General features: G+C 42.4%; 1 protein-coding gene across 1 annotated transcript in view; it reads right to left on the bottom strand.

The window, feature by feature from the left end:
• Positions 1 to 10,383, bottom strand: part of PPARGC1A (PPARG coactivator 1 alpha) — a 467,754-nt gene extending 457,371 nt beyond the window's left edge. Inside the window, exon 1 of the mRNA XM_082462056.1 lies at positions 8,585 to 10,383. Coding sequence (XP_082318182.1) covers positions 8,585 to 8,602 — 18 coding nt within the window. The 5' untranslated portion in view covers positions 8,603 to 10,383. The remainder of the gene's footprint in view (positions 1 to 8,584) is intronic.
• Positions 10,384 to 17,487: the final 7,104 nt, after the last annotated feature.

The following is a 17,487-nucleotide window of genomic DNA, read 5'->3' as shown; positions in this document are numbered from 1 at the left end:
ATCCTACCCACACCCAGGTTTGGGGGGCGCTGAATTATCCAAAAATGCACTGCCTAAAAATAACTGGTTACACTCTGGTTTCTTGCAACTTACAGACTTAACTCCTGTGCTCATTTGCCCAGGATACGCAAACTCATTTTAATATTAGCCTCACACAGGTTGTTAGGAAGATAAGTCTGCTGCAAATATAAACACCTAGGCATGGACTGGTTTAGGATTATCTAAATATCCAATGGAAAGAAAGATTCAGGGGCAGACACAAGTGCCATCCCAGAAAGCTGAAGGTAAATTAAAATGCCATATAGAGATAGCACAGGGAGATCAGCTCGGCGCTTTGTGACCACCTAGAGGGGTGGGATAGGGAGGGTGGGAGGGAGACGCAAGAGGGAGGGGCTATGGGGATATATGTATACCTATAGCTGATTCACTTTGTTAAACAGCAGAAACTCACACAGCATTGTAAAGCAATTATACTCCAATAAAGATGATTTTTTAAAAAGCCATATAGAGGATTCAACTCTTTTTCTATTGAATTGCATTACGCATTTGCATTCTTGGGGCACGGCCTCTTTGAAATGTGTCTCATGCACAATAAAAAGAAGTGGAAGGGCTTCCCTGGTGACGCAGTGGTTGAGAATCTGCCTGCCAATGCAGGGGACACAGATTCGAGCCCTGGTCTGGGAAGATCCCACATGCCGCGGAGCAACTAGGCCCGTGAGCCACAACTACTGAGCCTGCGCGTCTGGAGCCTGTGCTCCACAACAAGAGAGGCCACGACAGTGAGAGGCCCGCGCACTGCGATGAAGAGTGGCCCCCGCTCGCCGCAACTAGAGAAAGCCCTAGCGCAGAAACGAAGACCCAACACAGCCAAAAATAAATAAATTAATTTAAAAAAAAAAAAAGAAGTGGAAGAGGTAGAAAAGAGAAGAAAAGAAGAAGGAAGAGGAATAAGGGGGGCAGTGCAAGAAGAGGAGGAAAAACTAAAAATCTCCCAAACAGCCCAGATCTCAGTCCGGCCACTCCACAGACATTCGGCGGTGGGGGTGGTGGGGAGCAGATTTTTTTCCCCTTCCCAAAGGAGCTGCCGGAAATGGGAGTGAACTCAGCAAGCTACAAGGACTTCCTTCTCCACGCTTCCTTTCCGAGGGTAAAGAGACTTGCTTCTTCCCCAGAACTTAATTATTGTTGTTTTACACAAGAATGATTTAGAGGCAACAGTCTCCTGTAGTAGCCCCAATCTCCCCTTGCCCCAGAATTTCCCAGGCCAAAATCATCTGGGAACCAGACACAGGATTTTCGTCATATTAGATGTCACCCGTACTATTATTTGTTTCATATGACTCATTTAAATCAAGTTACTTTTAAAAATTTTACTATTGTTCTAGGCAGTAATATCTATAAAACCATGGTTTTTATTGTGCTAGTTATATTTTCCTCATACACATTGAGATAAATCATTATTGTTAAAATAGCATAGCATAGTGGTTAGAAGTACAGATGCTGACTGCATTCAAATCCTGGCTCTGCCACTACTAGTTGTGTGATCCTGGGCAAGTGACTTGACCTCTCTGTGCCTCAGCTTTATGGTCTGTCAAATAATAATACCTACTTCATAGAGTCACTCTGAGGATTCAATTAGTTAATATTTGTAAAATACTGGTATTGTTTAGAAGCTTCTACATGAAGAACACTATTGGGAACCCTGAAGGCATATATACTTGAGTATACGCCATCTCTTACCTCAGGATTTGCCTATGTTGTTCCTCTTCTTGAGGATATTCTATTGTTTCCTCTCCCCATCCCATACAAAAGCCAAAAACAAAAGCAGTAGACAACACACCTTCATTCCTGCCTTCTTAAAAGCCTATCCATTTTAAGGTCCATTTTGAATAGACACAATAGGAATTACAAACACTTACTGAGCATCTATTACTTTGCAAGCCCTGTGCTCAGTCCTTTGAATATATCATCTAATTTAATTTTCATTTTTTACCCTATGAGGAGGGCCCAAGCTTAAAGAGCTTAGGTAAATTTTCCTAAGGTCCTACACCCGGTGAATAGAAGAGTCAGGATTCAAACCCAGGTCCATCTGACTCCACAGCCTACGCTTATCCCATTAAGCCATGAGGCCCCACCATGAAGTTCTCTCTTCCAAGAACCCACCACAGCGTTCAGACAGACATGAACTTTCTTTCCTCTCCCACTGGACTTAGTAAAGTCCACTTTACAGTATAATTATTTACTTGTTTGCCTTTCCCCCTCTGTTATTCAAGATAATCTTTTCTATTTTAAGCATTTTGGAAAGAAATCATCCTAAAATTTCCCTGAATTTGAAAAAGGGCTACATTATACTGGGCTTTATATAACATTTTCTTGACAACTCCAGTCATCTTCATCAATGACAAGCCCTATGATATCCTATGCTATAGATGTGACTTTAGGGCAATTTTTATCTGTGTGGTACAGGGTGACTGTTAAAAAAAATCAGACTCATGAGCCCCTCCCTGGATCTATTGAATCAAAATCTCTGGGTTAAGGACCAGGAGTCACTCAAGTTTCAGAATCACTGCCTTAGGCTATGTATGGGCATTTGACCCTCCTTTATACTCCTAGACACCAACTGTATCTTAGATCTTGTGTCTGTTTTTCATGGCTTTTCCGACCTCTTCCACCCTGCAAGTTGACAGCTATCGTTTCTCACTGCCAACCAACATTGCAGCATAAATTTTTCCTATTTTATCTTCTAGCTGCCAGTGCTATGGTTTCCAAGCTCTTACTTTTTACTTTTAGCACACTTTCCTGAAAACTGATTCTTAGGCAGATGCCAGTGTAAAGCACATAATATCAGAGCTATTCTGATGCAACAGGGGTGAGTGGCTTGGATTCCAATGCTGGTCCCACTCCCTTTCCTCTGCCCTCCCCCTTTGCCACCATCCATGGTGGTCCTGAGTCCCTTCCCCAGATTCCCTATGCTTCACAGAAAGTACTTCCAAAACCACTGAAATAATGCAACCTTCTGGGGAATCCTGCCACACACTTATAGTGATGGATACCTTATTTTTTATAAATATTCAAGATTATCAGAAAAGGGTTTTTTTCATGAAAGTTTGTCAGTATAATCTAAAGTCAAGTGTGTATTCTTTTTTACTTGAGATCATATCACCAAATTTATAAATAGCCTCTATATTACATTTACAAAGTCACCCCTTACAGTGAATATTCTTAACGTGGGAAACGATGATCGCATTGTGTTAGTATTTGGACTATCGTCTACTTTTGAAAGGCTCTCAGAACAAGAATGGTCAAGGAAATTTGCCTTTTCAAGAAAATCTCTCCTCTGTGAAAGAGAACGTAAGAGCATCCAGAAAACCTTGCTAACCTTTTAAAATTTTAGGCATCTTATATTGGCCGTGTCCTAAATAAGTTAGTAGTATAAATAGTCTAAAAATAAGTTTCAAGCAGCAGTTTCTAAACTTGAAAAAATATTTAGGCGAAGTTCTCTTATGCTCTTTTTGGATTTTTCTTCCAAAATTTATAATGTTAGATGCAGAATTTAGGAAGTAAATTTAACATTATGTGCATTATAAGCAGGGGCACATGGAGGGTACATGATTTCTCTGGTGAATTAGCATGAGGTTCAAAGACACGTCTAGAGAGAGAGATATCACTGTGGCCAAAGTTTGACACTTAATGAATACAGGTAAAAGGTGTACAGAGTGTTCCTTTTACTATTCTTTCAACTTTTCTGTGGCTTTGAAATTTTTCAAAATAAAATTGGGGGGAAATGTTCAAACACACGTACAAATGAAGCACAGTCATCAGGGCCTGGACTAGGGTGGAAATTGAGGCATCTAAGGAAACACCTGCAGGACTCGGAGGGTGAATGCCTCCTTGGCACTGGTACAACTCCGAGAGTGAGTACCTCCTTCAATTTTGTACCATAGGTGCTCACTTGTATCACCCTAGCGTTGGCCCTAGTACTCAACCTTAGCAAATACACCTGCTTTCTCAAACCGACTGTAGTAATCCTAAAGAGAAGCGGCTTACAGTCAATGTTATCCATGCATTGATTCCTTCATTTATTCACCAAGCATGTATCGCACCCCAGCTATATGCTAAGTGACCACTCAGCTAGGAACCTATTCTGTGCTAGTAAACCATTCTGACACTCAAACAAAAGAATCTTAAACCAAATTCCTGCCACTCATTTATTCATCCATGTGTTAGGTGCCAGAGACACTGTGATGACAGATCAGTCCCTACTAAAATGCCTTACTATCTGCCAGACACTGTTTTAATGCTATTATTTTCATCATCATCATCATCTATTGGCGTGTCTATTTTCCCAATTCCATGGAACTATTTCAAGGTAGGGAACGAATATTATTCATCTTTGTTTTTTTGACACCCAGGATGGTGATAGATAAAGTATTCAGTAAATATTTCTTGAATGGATGAAACCATAAATCTACTTATTTGTTCTTCCTCAAAGATTTGCCACATTTAGATGACTATGAAACTTCTTCCCAGATTGCCTGACATTGTAATACTAGCTAACATGTACCGGGTGCTTACAACCTGCCTGGTATTTCCTAAGCTCTTTCCATATATTAACTCAATTAAGCCTTGCAACAAGGCTAAGAGTCTCCTTTTACCAATAAGCACACAGGAGAGACTTTGTATCCTTCCAAGGGCCGCACGGCAGGTAAGAGGCTGTACCAGGGTTTGAACCCAGGACCCCAGCTCTGGAGCCTGCCCACTCAGTGACTCTTTTAAGTCATCTCACAATTCTGACCCAAAGAGGTGCTCCCCTACCCCAAACAGCACTCATCTTCAGCTTACTTTTCATCAACTATTTCCTAGGAAGATCTAGAGGGCACCAGGGACCCTTTTAGTGAAATGATCCTCAACTCCCATGGCCAAGTCAGACTTTGGGGGACTTCCTGCTTAATTTCACCTTGTCTAAATATAACCAGCTAAAAATAACCCGAAAGGGAAGTGTCTCAGAACCGCCAGAGGAGCCGCAGTACACTGCAGAGGACGTGATGTGAAAGAATGATCCAGCCTCCCTAAAACACTGAGATGCTTCCCAACCCCAGCCAGTGGCATATTGGGATGAAAAAACAGAGTCTCCAATTATTGAAATACCACAGTGTATTTAATTATGCAATTTTCTTATTGTATTAACAAGAGCTAAGGCACAACAGCAATTGCTGAGATTTTTGCAAATTTGGAACTGCAGGATTTAGTCTTCCCCTCAGCTGACTACTTCTCATGAGTCTGTCCATTTTTCTGGGATTATGGAAATGGTCTCATTTTTGAACTGCTTCATTCAGAAATCGAAAGTAAATCAGACCCCCATTTTTGCCACTCCTTAAACTATGACCCCGCTACTGACTGAGCATATTTCAAGGGAAAAGATCTGCAAATTCACATCATTTTTGTTTTCACCAATCACTTCAGGCTCTTTCCTCCCTTGAAATTCAAGTAAATATAATGTAAAATATAAATTAAATAGCAGTTATACAAATTACATATTTTCAATGATGCGAATACATTCACAAATACATTCCTATTCATCTGCTTAATAAGGACCTCTCCCAAAGGGTTCCTGTATCAGACCGTAAAACCCAGAGTATTTCATCAAAACATCTAATATAGGTATGCTGTGATATTATCATGCACTTCTATTTGCCACCATCACCTCAGCAAATATGAAATATAATCATGCAAAATTAAACATTCCATACATTTTCTATTCATTCTCTAACACTCTCCCTATACTCCAAAATAGGCTATCACACTTTCAAGTTTACAGGGACAAAAGGTAAATCAAATTTCTTGTTTCTGAAAGCATTCCAAGTAATAGGTCTTTTCACTTTAGGCTTTTCATCTAAGTATCACCAGGCTCTTTACACATAAAATATAATTAATCCATACCGTTGGCTACATCCCTATCCAATGGGAATCCTCCTTGCTGATATTCACTCATGGAGAAGCATACCTGCATTTTCTCAAGCTAAATTTGGTCCAGGCTATTAGGAATGATGCTTCATTTACTTGAGCATGACTGGGAGGCATAATCTTATGTAGGAAAACCTGGCCCCTTCTCCCAAATAAGTGATGGCTGAGAACACAAACGCGGGCCCCCAGGTGCCTGGTGTTTGAATCCCAATTTGCAATCATTTAGCTGTGAGATGATGGAGCAAGTCCCCTTTGCTTTCCTGAGCTTCATTTTCTGCAGTAGTAAAATTGGGATAATCACAGTACCTTTCCCATAGCTTTGTCAGGCAGATGAAATGAGTCACTCTATGTAAGTCACCTAAAACATAGCCTTGTCCTGCCCAGATATGACACCTGATACCTTTCAAAGCCATTTCCCAACGATGACATCACTGGGGTCTCACCGTCTTCCTGGGAAACAGTGGGAGCAGATGCTATGATGCCCATTCTACAGGGGAAGAAAGTGAGTTTCAGACAGAGCTCCTGGTGGTCAGGACTAGAAGCCCTGAACCTAGCCTAGGATTCTTCCACTATTTCTCTTTACATTCAGAACACACTGACTCAGTGTCCCAGACAGATCCCTGCTTATGTTTCTTTGGGGTGGTCGCAGGGCTGGGGAGAGCGTCTTGTTTCAAACCCCTGTTTCTGTTGCCAGGCTTGTCTTGCATAGCAAAAGAGCCCCCGATCGGCAGAAGACACACCAACAAGACTGCCTTAATCATGCTTTCTGCTAACTACGAAATGAAAGTTAATTTCATGCCTTTCATTCACAGACAAAAAGGTTCAGAGCTGTTTAAATTCTCTTCAGCCCAATGACAGTTAGTAAACAGGAGGCTTCGTGTTCTAATGCTTGAAATCACCCTTCTTATCTCGATATATTATTTATGCACTCGGCTTAAAATAAACAGCAACTTGCAAGTAGGTGAGTGGTCTCATCCAGGATGAACCTTTTCTTTTTTTTCACTCTGACAGTTAACTTTAAAACATCAGTAAACAACCTTAATTCACTTCTAACGAATTAGTAGGCGACTGCTGCATATCCAAGAGGCAAACAGATTGTATTATTAACCAGAACAACGTTCTCCCTGTCAGTCATCTGCACCTCACAGAGGGACGTGGGTTTTGCCGTGTCCTTACTCAAACCAATCCATGGGCACATGGGATTCCAGACGATTCCTTTGAGGTCATTCTCTTCCAGACCTCTGATTAGATCTCTTGACTCTGAGATGCAGAATGGGGCCTGCAGAAGGGAGATTCTCAGTGCTGCTTGTTAAGAAAGATGTAGACAATGAGAACCTTCCAGAGGGGTAAAGAGTCGGGAAGTCAAAGCAGACAAGCTCTGCTTGTGGAGGAAACTGATGCAGGGGGACCCGATAAGTACCACCAAATACTTGAAAAAGGGTGTCACTTTGGAGGAGGAAGACTGGTTCTTTGTAGGGATGGATAGTAAAATTAGGACCTGAGCGTGGAAGATACACAGAAGGGGGATTTGTGTTCAACTCAAGAAGGAATGCTCTAACAGAAAAGAGTTGCCTCTCGTGGTAGTAGGTCAGCCTCTGGGGATGCTCGGGCACCCATCAGATGGAATCCTTAGAATTGGCCAAGAAATAGGACTAGAGACGAGACATGCATGGACCCTTCCAGATATAAGATCTTACAGCCTTGGAAATCCCAGGGGGACTCACTAAAATGGGCCTCGCTAGGCAGTCACAACCCTTTTAAAATTTCTCTCTGTTTGGAGTTTTTAAAGGGTGATAGCCACCGTTTAAAAAAATATATACCATGAGTTAAGCTGGGCATGTCTTTGGCCAATCTACAGTTGTTCACACAATACCAGAGCACTGGTTGACCTAAAAAGATAAAAATATGTCCCATTCAGCAGGGAAAATCAGTTGAAGCAGCTGCTGTAGGATTGTACAGTTTCTGCCTGCTCTTGGGTTTTGTGGCTTGTGGGCCTCGGCCATTCCATGGACAGGAGTCCACTCCCAAGTCACCTGGGCTGTCACAAGGTCACAAAGGGGTGATCCACACTTAGCTCACCGCTGTAGCCTCCCCCCCCAAACCCAAGTCTGAAAATGCAATACTTAGCAACTTATCTAAGGAATGTCTTGTTCAGTCTCATCATTAACAAAACATCGCTGACCTCAGTGAAACAGGCAGTGTCTCCCTGAAACCAGTCATTTCTTTGAGACACAAATGGACTGATCAAAACACAGAGTTAAATGCAAATCAAAAAGAAAGGGAGAGAGAGGTGAGGGAAGATAAATACAGATACCTTACATTCATATCCAGGGTTGATATCAACATTTTTACACAATATGCAGACATGTATTCTTCCAAATTGTCTAGTAAACATTAACCAAATATTTTGAGGGGTGGGTCAGGCTCTTCTACATCCAACATATTGACAAACCATTAGAGAGTTCAGAAATGTTAAAGTCTTCAAAAGAAGTCAGATTCTCAATATGTGGGTGTGAAACTTGGTGTTACTGATTCCCTAAATATGGCAAAAAAACAGACATCTGATATTTGCACTTTGGAGTAACAGAACATAACATGACAATAATGTGGTTATACTTACAAAGTACCCTTCATCCATGGGGCTCCAATTTTACCAATATTAGTTCACTGATTTTCGCAAAAAACCTGAAAGGCAGAGGGTAAGTTTGTGTTACCCCCACTTTGCAGATGGGGATATAGAAATGCAATAGGAGAATAAATTATTGGTCTGTTATAGTGAGAGAATTCAGTAACAGGAGGACAAGAATTACAACTTTCATCTTCCGTGTCAGAAGGCAATTTGACCACCCATCTTTTCCTTGGGGACTGATATTTCCCATGCAATTTCCACCACGATCTCAAAGTATTAAACACATTCTACCCAGAGTAAGACAGTGCTAAACGGCACTAGGTCCAAAGAGCCCAGAAACCAATATTCCTTTAATACCAGAGAAAAGGTTAAAAAACCTCCCATATCCGTCTGAACAGGAGGAAAAATTAGATTGACAAAATACAATCATCCAAGTAAAATTTGGCCTGAAAATAATGTTACTACTGTTCAGTTTGTTACATACATACTTATGTTCACATGTCAGCATATGGACCTGTCTTTAAAAATTATTCCAAGGAAGTCAGAAGCTTCAGAAGTAATCTCACTAACAACATTTTTAGAAGGGTGTATTTTTAACAACCCTTTCTAGGACACCCCATCCTTTCTACCACTCTCAGGCCATTTATTCACGCATTGACCAAATAATCAGTATTTACTGAGTTCTATATTTAAGTTAACACTCCATGTGATTTCTTGGAGGACACAAAAATGTGTATGACACAGGTCCCGTCATCAAGATACTTATAATCTTATGGTTCAATGATTCGAATACAGTAACCATCTCTCTGATCTAAAACACTCTGGAAAGATTTGATGGTTTCTGGACACTCCTGGTGAGTCATGGACACCAGTCCCAGAAGGATGGTTCCTCTTGAGAATGTGCTCCAACAAGATAAGTTTGGCCTCTGTTTATGAGCCATACTACTTGGGATTACAGAAATGCTAAAAACTGTGTCTCCTTAAAAACACCTGACCCAGAGTCTTCCCAAAGCCCATGATTTGAGGGTCATGATCTCTCCTACTATCTTCACGTCCGAGCCACACTGACCTCTTTGCCTGTCTCCAAATACCTAATCCCAGGTCTTTTGCCCCTCCAATTGTTCCCTTCTCTTGGGAAAAGCTTCCTGCAGCTATTTCCATGATCTCTGTTCGTATCCCTGCTCAGTGATTTCTCCCCTGAACACTCATCTAAAATAGCTGCATTGCTATCAAAAAGTCTGCTAATAAAGACTGTTTTATTTCTTCTTTTCCAGTCTAGTCTAGTGCCTTTAAATTCTTTTTCTCACCTCCAGTACTCTGTTGAAGAGAAATGGTGAGAGTAGATATCCTTGTCTTATTCCAAAACTTAGAGGGAAACATTCTTTCACCATAAAGCTAAACTTACCACCCGACAATTCCACTGTTACCATTTATTTCTATGAAATTTCCCGAAAAGGCACATCCATAGAGACGGAAAGCAGATCAGTGGTTGTTTGGCCCTAAGGGAGAGAGCCAAGATCGACTGCAAAAGGATTGTGGTGATCGTTGCTGAACTCTGTCCATTGACTAAAAAATCATGGAACTGTACACTTACAATGAATGAATTTTCTTTCATGTTAATCATCATAAAGCTGTTATGAAATGCTAAAACAAAAAACCAAAAATAAAATAAAACAGCTGCAACTCACCGGGCTCCATCCCCTTACTGTTCTTTCTCTTTCTCCACGAGGCTCCCCACAGCCTAACATTATTGGTCTTTACCTGTTTTTGTTACCCTATGCCTCACCCACTAGGAATATAAGCTCCATGAGAGTGGGGACTTTTTTGTTCACCACTAAATCAATCCTAAGGTCAAGGCACCCCATAAATACTGGTTGAATGAATGAATCACAGTGCTGAACTGGGCGCTCTGCCTTTCTCCTGCATCTTGTTTTATTCTCACTGGGATACTATTATGATTACTAACAAATACATCTCAACATTGGCTCATAATAGGCTTTTCCACCTAAAGGGAAAAAAATTCACAAATAGTCAATGAAATGTTTCTGAAAAATATAATAAACACCCATTTTTAGCATTTTCCCTTCACTTGATTGTTCGAGCACCGGGCCAAGAGTCAGGTAACCCTGCTCTCCAGCCAGCATCACTGTGGGATGCTCTGTGGCCCTGAGCTCTTCACGCTCCAGGGGCTTTGTTTCCCAATGGTAAAATAAGAAAGCTTAAGAAGCTTATTTCCAGGCTGCCTTCCGGTTTGGAAACTATGGAGATCAACATACAGGTGATGGGCCAAATTATATTTTTACATCTTCTGATTTCATACCACTTTCTAAGTAGAAGCTTCTCTCAAAGGTAGCGAGGTCATTTCAACGAAGCAAGATGAAATCCCGGAGGGAAGGAGTTGATTATCTAACCATATCTACAAGCATGCCAATTTTGGAGAAACACCACAGATATCACCAAAACCTTGTTCCCCACCACCATGCATGATCACACCACCAACATACAACGGACATGCAAAGAAAGATGCCACATCAGCTGATTATGACATCTTGAGTTACAGACACTTCAGTGGGGCCTCTAAACAGATTTCTTATTTACTTGCACATTAATAAAACTCGTACCTTTGCCAGTCAGAATTTTTTCCCTAAGCATCTGAACATCCAAAGAGATTTAGAAGCAATTAACATTCACGAGTAACAGAGCAATCAACAAGGGAATCGCTAATGGGACTGGACAGAATCCAAAAGCAGATATTAGGATAATAGTGAGTCCCTGACATAGGTTATAGTGTTAATTCTGGAGGGCAGACTCGTGGTATGTTTCCAATAGCTCTGTGGGGCCTGCTGTCAGAGCCACATATGCCTCCTCTATATATGGCTCCTGGCCCCCCCACGACATACTTTTTTTTTAACTGCTATTGAAAAGAAGGCATTTTTGTATTGTTATAACACAACCTCTAGCATTAATGGTATATATTGAATTCAAGTTTATTTTTAAATTGCCTACCTGACAAAAATGTTAAAATGTCATTTTTTCCCACTTTGGGTCTCTAGACTATCTTCACCTGTTAGCTCTTGTAGCTAGAGGCCACAAAAATAATAGCTATGAATTTCCACCTAGACGCTTCCCCAATAAATTTTGCCACTTACTTGCGTGCACACGGGTTGATACATCCCAAGTACACAGAAAGACATGGGCACTCCCATTCCAACGAGCTCTACGCCTGCCTCCCTGTCAGTTTTTCTGACCTGTTTTCATAAATATCACTCCAAAATCAGCACACACACACCCCTTTATCTTACCCTACCAGGAGAGTCTCTGGGTAATAGAGAATGTTTCCACTGCTACTCTTCCTGCTTCCGTTTCCTTCATCTCTCATCACTACCATCCATCTAAAATGCCAATGCCAGGCAAATCGATCTTTACCTCCCTTTGGACCACATTCCTGAATCCTTGCCCTGGCACTCCTTCTCCCTCAGCCTAAAGTGCGAACGGCTCAACCTTCAGAGGCTGGACCTCTCCAGACCCACACATGCCTCTCAATCCTCAACTCCCCTGCTAGCCTTCCTGCGGGGTCATCTTGTCACTCTCATGACCATGACATTCATGTCTAATCACAGGACATCTTCCCTTACATATGGACTCTGGACCCCAGGTGGGCAGAAAACCTGGTTTATTCTCATTTTTCAGTTTGAGTGTAATTCATCACTGCTTATTATGGTTTGCTTTATTCTGTGTGGCCTAAGAAAATAAATTCCTTCCAAGGTTGGGCTTTTAAATTTTTTCAAATACTTTAATGTTAGATACGAGTATATAATTGGATAAACACCATTCATTTGGACAGTAGTAATATTTTCCTGGTGGTTCTACAGAATTCATGCTCTATTCCATTTCTTTCTCCTTCTACTTTGCTGTTTCTAGCTATAAAGGATCCCTTCTTAACAATTCAGCTTTTTTTTTCCTTCACCTCCCCATCCCAGCACACACCCATCATGAAAATGTATCCCTATTTAAAGCTTTGGTTTATTCCCTGAATACAATCAGCCACTGATACACAATCTGCCACCACCAGACTGTGTGTGCTAAAAGCCTGTTTTGACAAAGATTTTATACAACAGAATCCAAATTAAAGGGAAGTTATCAACAGACCCATACTTAAGAATCCCTCACTTTATCTCTGTGGCAAGTAGTTTCATATTCCCAGCACCAGCCCCAAGGCTGGGAGACTCAAGCTTCTGAGGGCCTCCATGGCACACACACACATCTCAATCACCCAATCGTCACCTCACCTCCCCCAGCTCCCTCCCCACCCCAAGTAGCAGCAGTTGAGATTAAGTGCTTCTGGGGCTGCGGTAATCCAGTCAGGGCTGGGCGTGCTTCAATCTCTACCATTCCATTCGGCTGGAAAACATTTTGGCAGGATGCCTTTCAGCTGCACTCTGCATCCCGCGCTGGTCCCGTGTTTATTTTTGACTGCTCCGCAGAAGTGAAGGTAGCCAAGGGCCATCCTGCCCCGGGAACAGGGCTTCACCTGCCTTCTTAAACCACAGGATATCAGAAGCACTCCTGGCATCAAGGAGTGGAGTGTGTGTGTGTGTGTGTGTGTGTGTGTGTGTGTGTGTGTGTGTGTGTGAGAGAGAGAGAGAGAGAGAAAGAGAGAGAGATTCTGATGCACCCACCTACAGCTGGGGAGCAGGGAGAGCAGGGGCAAATACTGCACAAACACATAGTTTTTTTTAACTTTAAATATGAAAGGAAACCCATTTTTCAACACTTTGCCTTACCTAAGCACTAACCAAAAATATTCCCCCCATTCTATATTAGTCAAGGCTTTTCAGGGGTCCTTATCCTTTCTAGATCCCTTTGGCTATCAGATGTAATCTATGGACCCCTTCTAAGAAGAACGGTTTTCAAAGGATTACAAAGGAGATTAATTACATTGAAACATTTTCCATCCTGAGTTAAGAAGCCCAGCGGGGTGTGGTTTTAGTGGATGGGAAGTAGAGATGCTGTCTGGATTTTTATTTTTTGAACTTGGGACTTCTGCCCTGGAGACTTGTGCTGGGAGAGTGATGGGTGTTGGCAGAAAGCAGAAAGTGTCCTTTGCATACTGTCCCCGTGACTGTACACCTTCCTGTACACAGGCTTTGCAGCTGCTTCTGTCTTGCAAACAACCCAGGCCCATGAACCCAGAGCCCTTCAGTATTTGATCCACTGAAATAGCTGAGAATGTAGACTTCCTTTATTTACAGCCCTAAGTAGGTTTTAACTACTCGTGAGAAAGAAGCAGAGGAATAAAGAAAGCAATTTGAGAAATTTTGGAAAAGTAGAACTAATGGTAAAAAAACCCTCTATTCAACCATTTATTCTTTCACCAAATATTTACTGAGCACCTTCCTTAGATTCACAGTGAATAAATGACCTATAGAACTTTCCAAGGAATTTACATCCAAATGTAGGGAGACACCCTGTAAGTAAATACATAAGTAAATGTAAAACAAGTAAACATATGTCTAGTGGTGATGAATGCTTCAGAGAAAAACAAAGCAGAGGAGGTTAGGGAGTGTAAGGACATGAACTCATACTTCATTATGGCATTTATTTCCCCATTTCATGTCACTAAATATTTGTTGCCAAGCTCCTACTATGTTTCAGGCCCGGTAATGGGCTCTGGGGAAGCCATATATGTGTGTGTGTGTGTGTGTGTGTGTGTGTGTGTGTGTGTAGATGGATGGATGGATGGTTGGATGGATAAATAGATATGGATATGGATATATACACATCACACACTTAATTTCCAGTTATTTGCATGTGGAGGGTACACAGTCTTCACCAAGAGGGGTCTGTGTGTAATGGTGCAATCTGACTGCAGTTTCTTTTAAAGGGCAACTGATGAATGCCTCTAAAGGGTCCCCGAAGCGGGAAAGGTGCACTGGGGTCTGTGTCTGCTGTGCTGAAGGACATGGGTGTTGGAACCACTGAGAGCCCTGCTTCGGGGTCCACAACCATGATCCTCCCTCAGCTCCACCACCTGCCTCACTGAGTGGCTGTAAGCAAGTTACATCACCGCTTTGGGCTTTAGGGTCCTCATCTACAAAGTGAGGATCCCAGGTGCTGTGGAGTTCAAATGCAGTCAGGCAAGGAGAGTGGCCAGCACAGTGCCTGGCACGAGGAAACTGACAGACGAGTCCGTGCCCCCCTCATCTTCTCATCCAGGAAAAACACGCACACCAGAAATGCAAAAGCCCCCAACAAAGGGCTGCGCACCCAGGGTAAGGATACAGTAAACGCTTTTGCTTATTTGTTTTCTTTGTTTTTTGACCCAAGTAGTTCTATGGAATATCAGATGGTACTTTTTAAAAAAAAGGCCACAATCAAATAAGTTTTACAAACAACAAATGAAATGAAGCAACATGGGTCTTTACTTCAGGTTTTCCTGTTCTGTAATACGTCGATGTGAATCACATAGCTCCAAGAAATGTGAACAATGGCATGAGTGTTTCCCACCTTATATGACCCTGGAACCCTTTGGCAAATCCTATACGACAGTCATTCAATGGAACCGACTTCGGGAAATATAGATTTGCTCTAAGAATAAATGAACCAGAAGATAAGGAATCTATACCATCTTTGGTTCTGATAGCTTTCTTTGAAAAGGCAGACTGGGGCATATTTTCTGCAAACCAAGAAAGCCTGGTGGCAGTGTTTCCTATCCACTGGACCACAGCAACTTCTTTTCCTAGAAAAGAAGTCGTTATGCTGGAACCACCTCGCATTTGGGGGAGGTGTCGGCAACATCTGAACACTTCTCATTCCCCAGGACAGGTAATTCCCCTATTTTCTTCAATAAATGGGCTCAGACTGTCATACAGAGTGAAGTAAGTCAGGAAGAGAAAAACAAATATTATATATTAATGCATATATGTGGAAACTAGAAAAATGGTACAGATGAACCGGTTTGCAGGGCAGAAATTGAGACACAGATGTAGAGACCAAATGTATGGATACCAAGAGGGGAAAGTGGCGGGGCGGGGGGTGTGTGTGTGATGAATTGGGAGATTGGGATTGACATGTATATACTGATGTGTATAAAATTGATGACTAATAAGAACCTGGTGTATAAAAAAATAAATAAAATAAAATTCAAAAATTAAAAAAAAAAACGAGTTTTGTTATTTATTCTCTTGAAAGCCAAATCCTCTTCTGGCTACACAGGGAATCCTGCTACTTAAAGTCACCCCGGGTTTTCTTTATCATCTGAATGCTTCACAGTGAGCGTGCATTACTTTCATAAACAGAAGATCAATGCTGGGGAAAAAAAGAAAAGAAATTCTGTAGAGATGTGTTGATACACCAGTGATTAGTCCAAAAATTACTTACCTGCACATGAAGATTTTTATATATGGGGTTTTCCTGAAGATCTTGCTTAATATTAGTACACTTGATAAAACTGAAGCAGAAGGGGTAGGCAAGGAGAAAACTAGGCCAAGATTGTTCCTCACATGCTTAGAATTAAATCTCAGGAGGAAGGAATCACCCACATTCTCCCATTCTCCAAGGCAAAGATAGAGAGAGAGAGGGAAGGAGGGAGGGAGACAAGGCAGGAGGAAGGCAGGAAGGGAGGGAGGGATGGAGAGAGAGAGAGAGAGGGAGGAAGGTGGGGGAGGGAGGAAGGGAGGGAGGGAGGGAGAGAGAGAAAGAAAGAAAAAAGAAAAAGAAAGAAAGAAAGAGAGAAAGAGAGAGACAGGGAGGGAGGGGAGGAAGAAAGAAATAGAGAGAGAGAGAGAGAGAGCAAATGAGAGAAAAAAAGCAAGAGTTGTTGAGAAGCCTAAAGTGGGGGGAGGGGAACACAAACCCACAGATGAAGTTGACCCAAGTCAATACAGAAGGCTTTGTGCAAGGGCTCTGGCATTAATGGGATTTGGACCGCTAAAGACCTGCGAATCAAGTACAGAACATAACCAAGATGCAGGAGTTATTTGTGAAATTAACGTCTTAAGTAACATGAAGCTTGGGCTCCCGGGGTGGTGCGGTGGTTAAGAATCCGCCTGCCAGTGCAGGGGACACGGGTTCGAGCCCTGGTCCGGGAAGATCCCACATGCCGCGGAGCAACTAAGCCCGTGCGCCGCAACTACAGAGCCTGCGCTCTGGAGCCCGCGAGCCACAACTACTGAAGCCCACGCACCTAGAGCCCGTGCTTGGCAACAAGAGAAGCCACGACAATGAGAAGCCTGCACACCGCAACGAAGAGTAGCCCCCGCTCATTGCAACTAGAGAAAGCCCACACGCAGCAACGAAGACCCAACGCGCCAAAAATTAATTGATTAATTTAAATCTTAAAAAAAAAAAAAAAGTAACATGAAGCTTAACTCGCAGGGACAGTCGCAGCATTTTGCGTGACTGCTGCCGGCTGGTGGCCCGGCTGGGAACCAGAGCTGCCCAATCAGCAGCAGCCTCCCGCCTGGGGCAGGACCAACTAGGTGAGCCTTAACCCAGAGGTGAGCTCAGGAGAAGCTGGTGTGTGTGTTGGCAGGGAGACTGCTGCTCCCTGAATCCATCAGTAATGCAAATGGTCTACCTGGTGGGGGGGACCTTCTGAGCCTGAATCCTGGGGCCCTGGGCTTAGAATGGAGCTTTCACTCTTTCAGTCAGTCTTGCATCAATGTCTCCAGGGTGTCTGCAGCCATTTGGGGTCTTGAAGATACTGGGATGGATCACACAAAGCCCCTGCTCTCAAGGAGCTTACATTCTCCTGGAAGAGGGAAAGCCAACAAGTAAATAAGAATTTCTATTGGTTATAAGACACATGAAGAAAATCAAAAATAAAAGAGGAAGAGAGAGGGCTTCCCTGGTGGCGCAGTGGTTGAGAGTCTGCCTGCCAATGCAGGGGACAC

This window comes from Balaenoptera physalus, assembly GCF_965194825.1.
Source record: "Balaenoptera physalus genome assembly, chromosome: 5".
NCBI lineage: Eukaryota > Metazoa > Chordata > Mammalia > Artiodactyla > Balaenopteridae > Balaenoptera > Balaenoptera physalus.
This window is presented reverse-complemented; position numbering and strand designations above follow the sequence as displayed.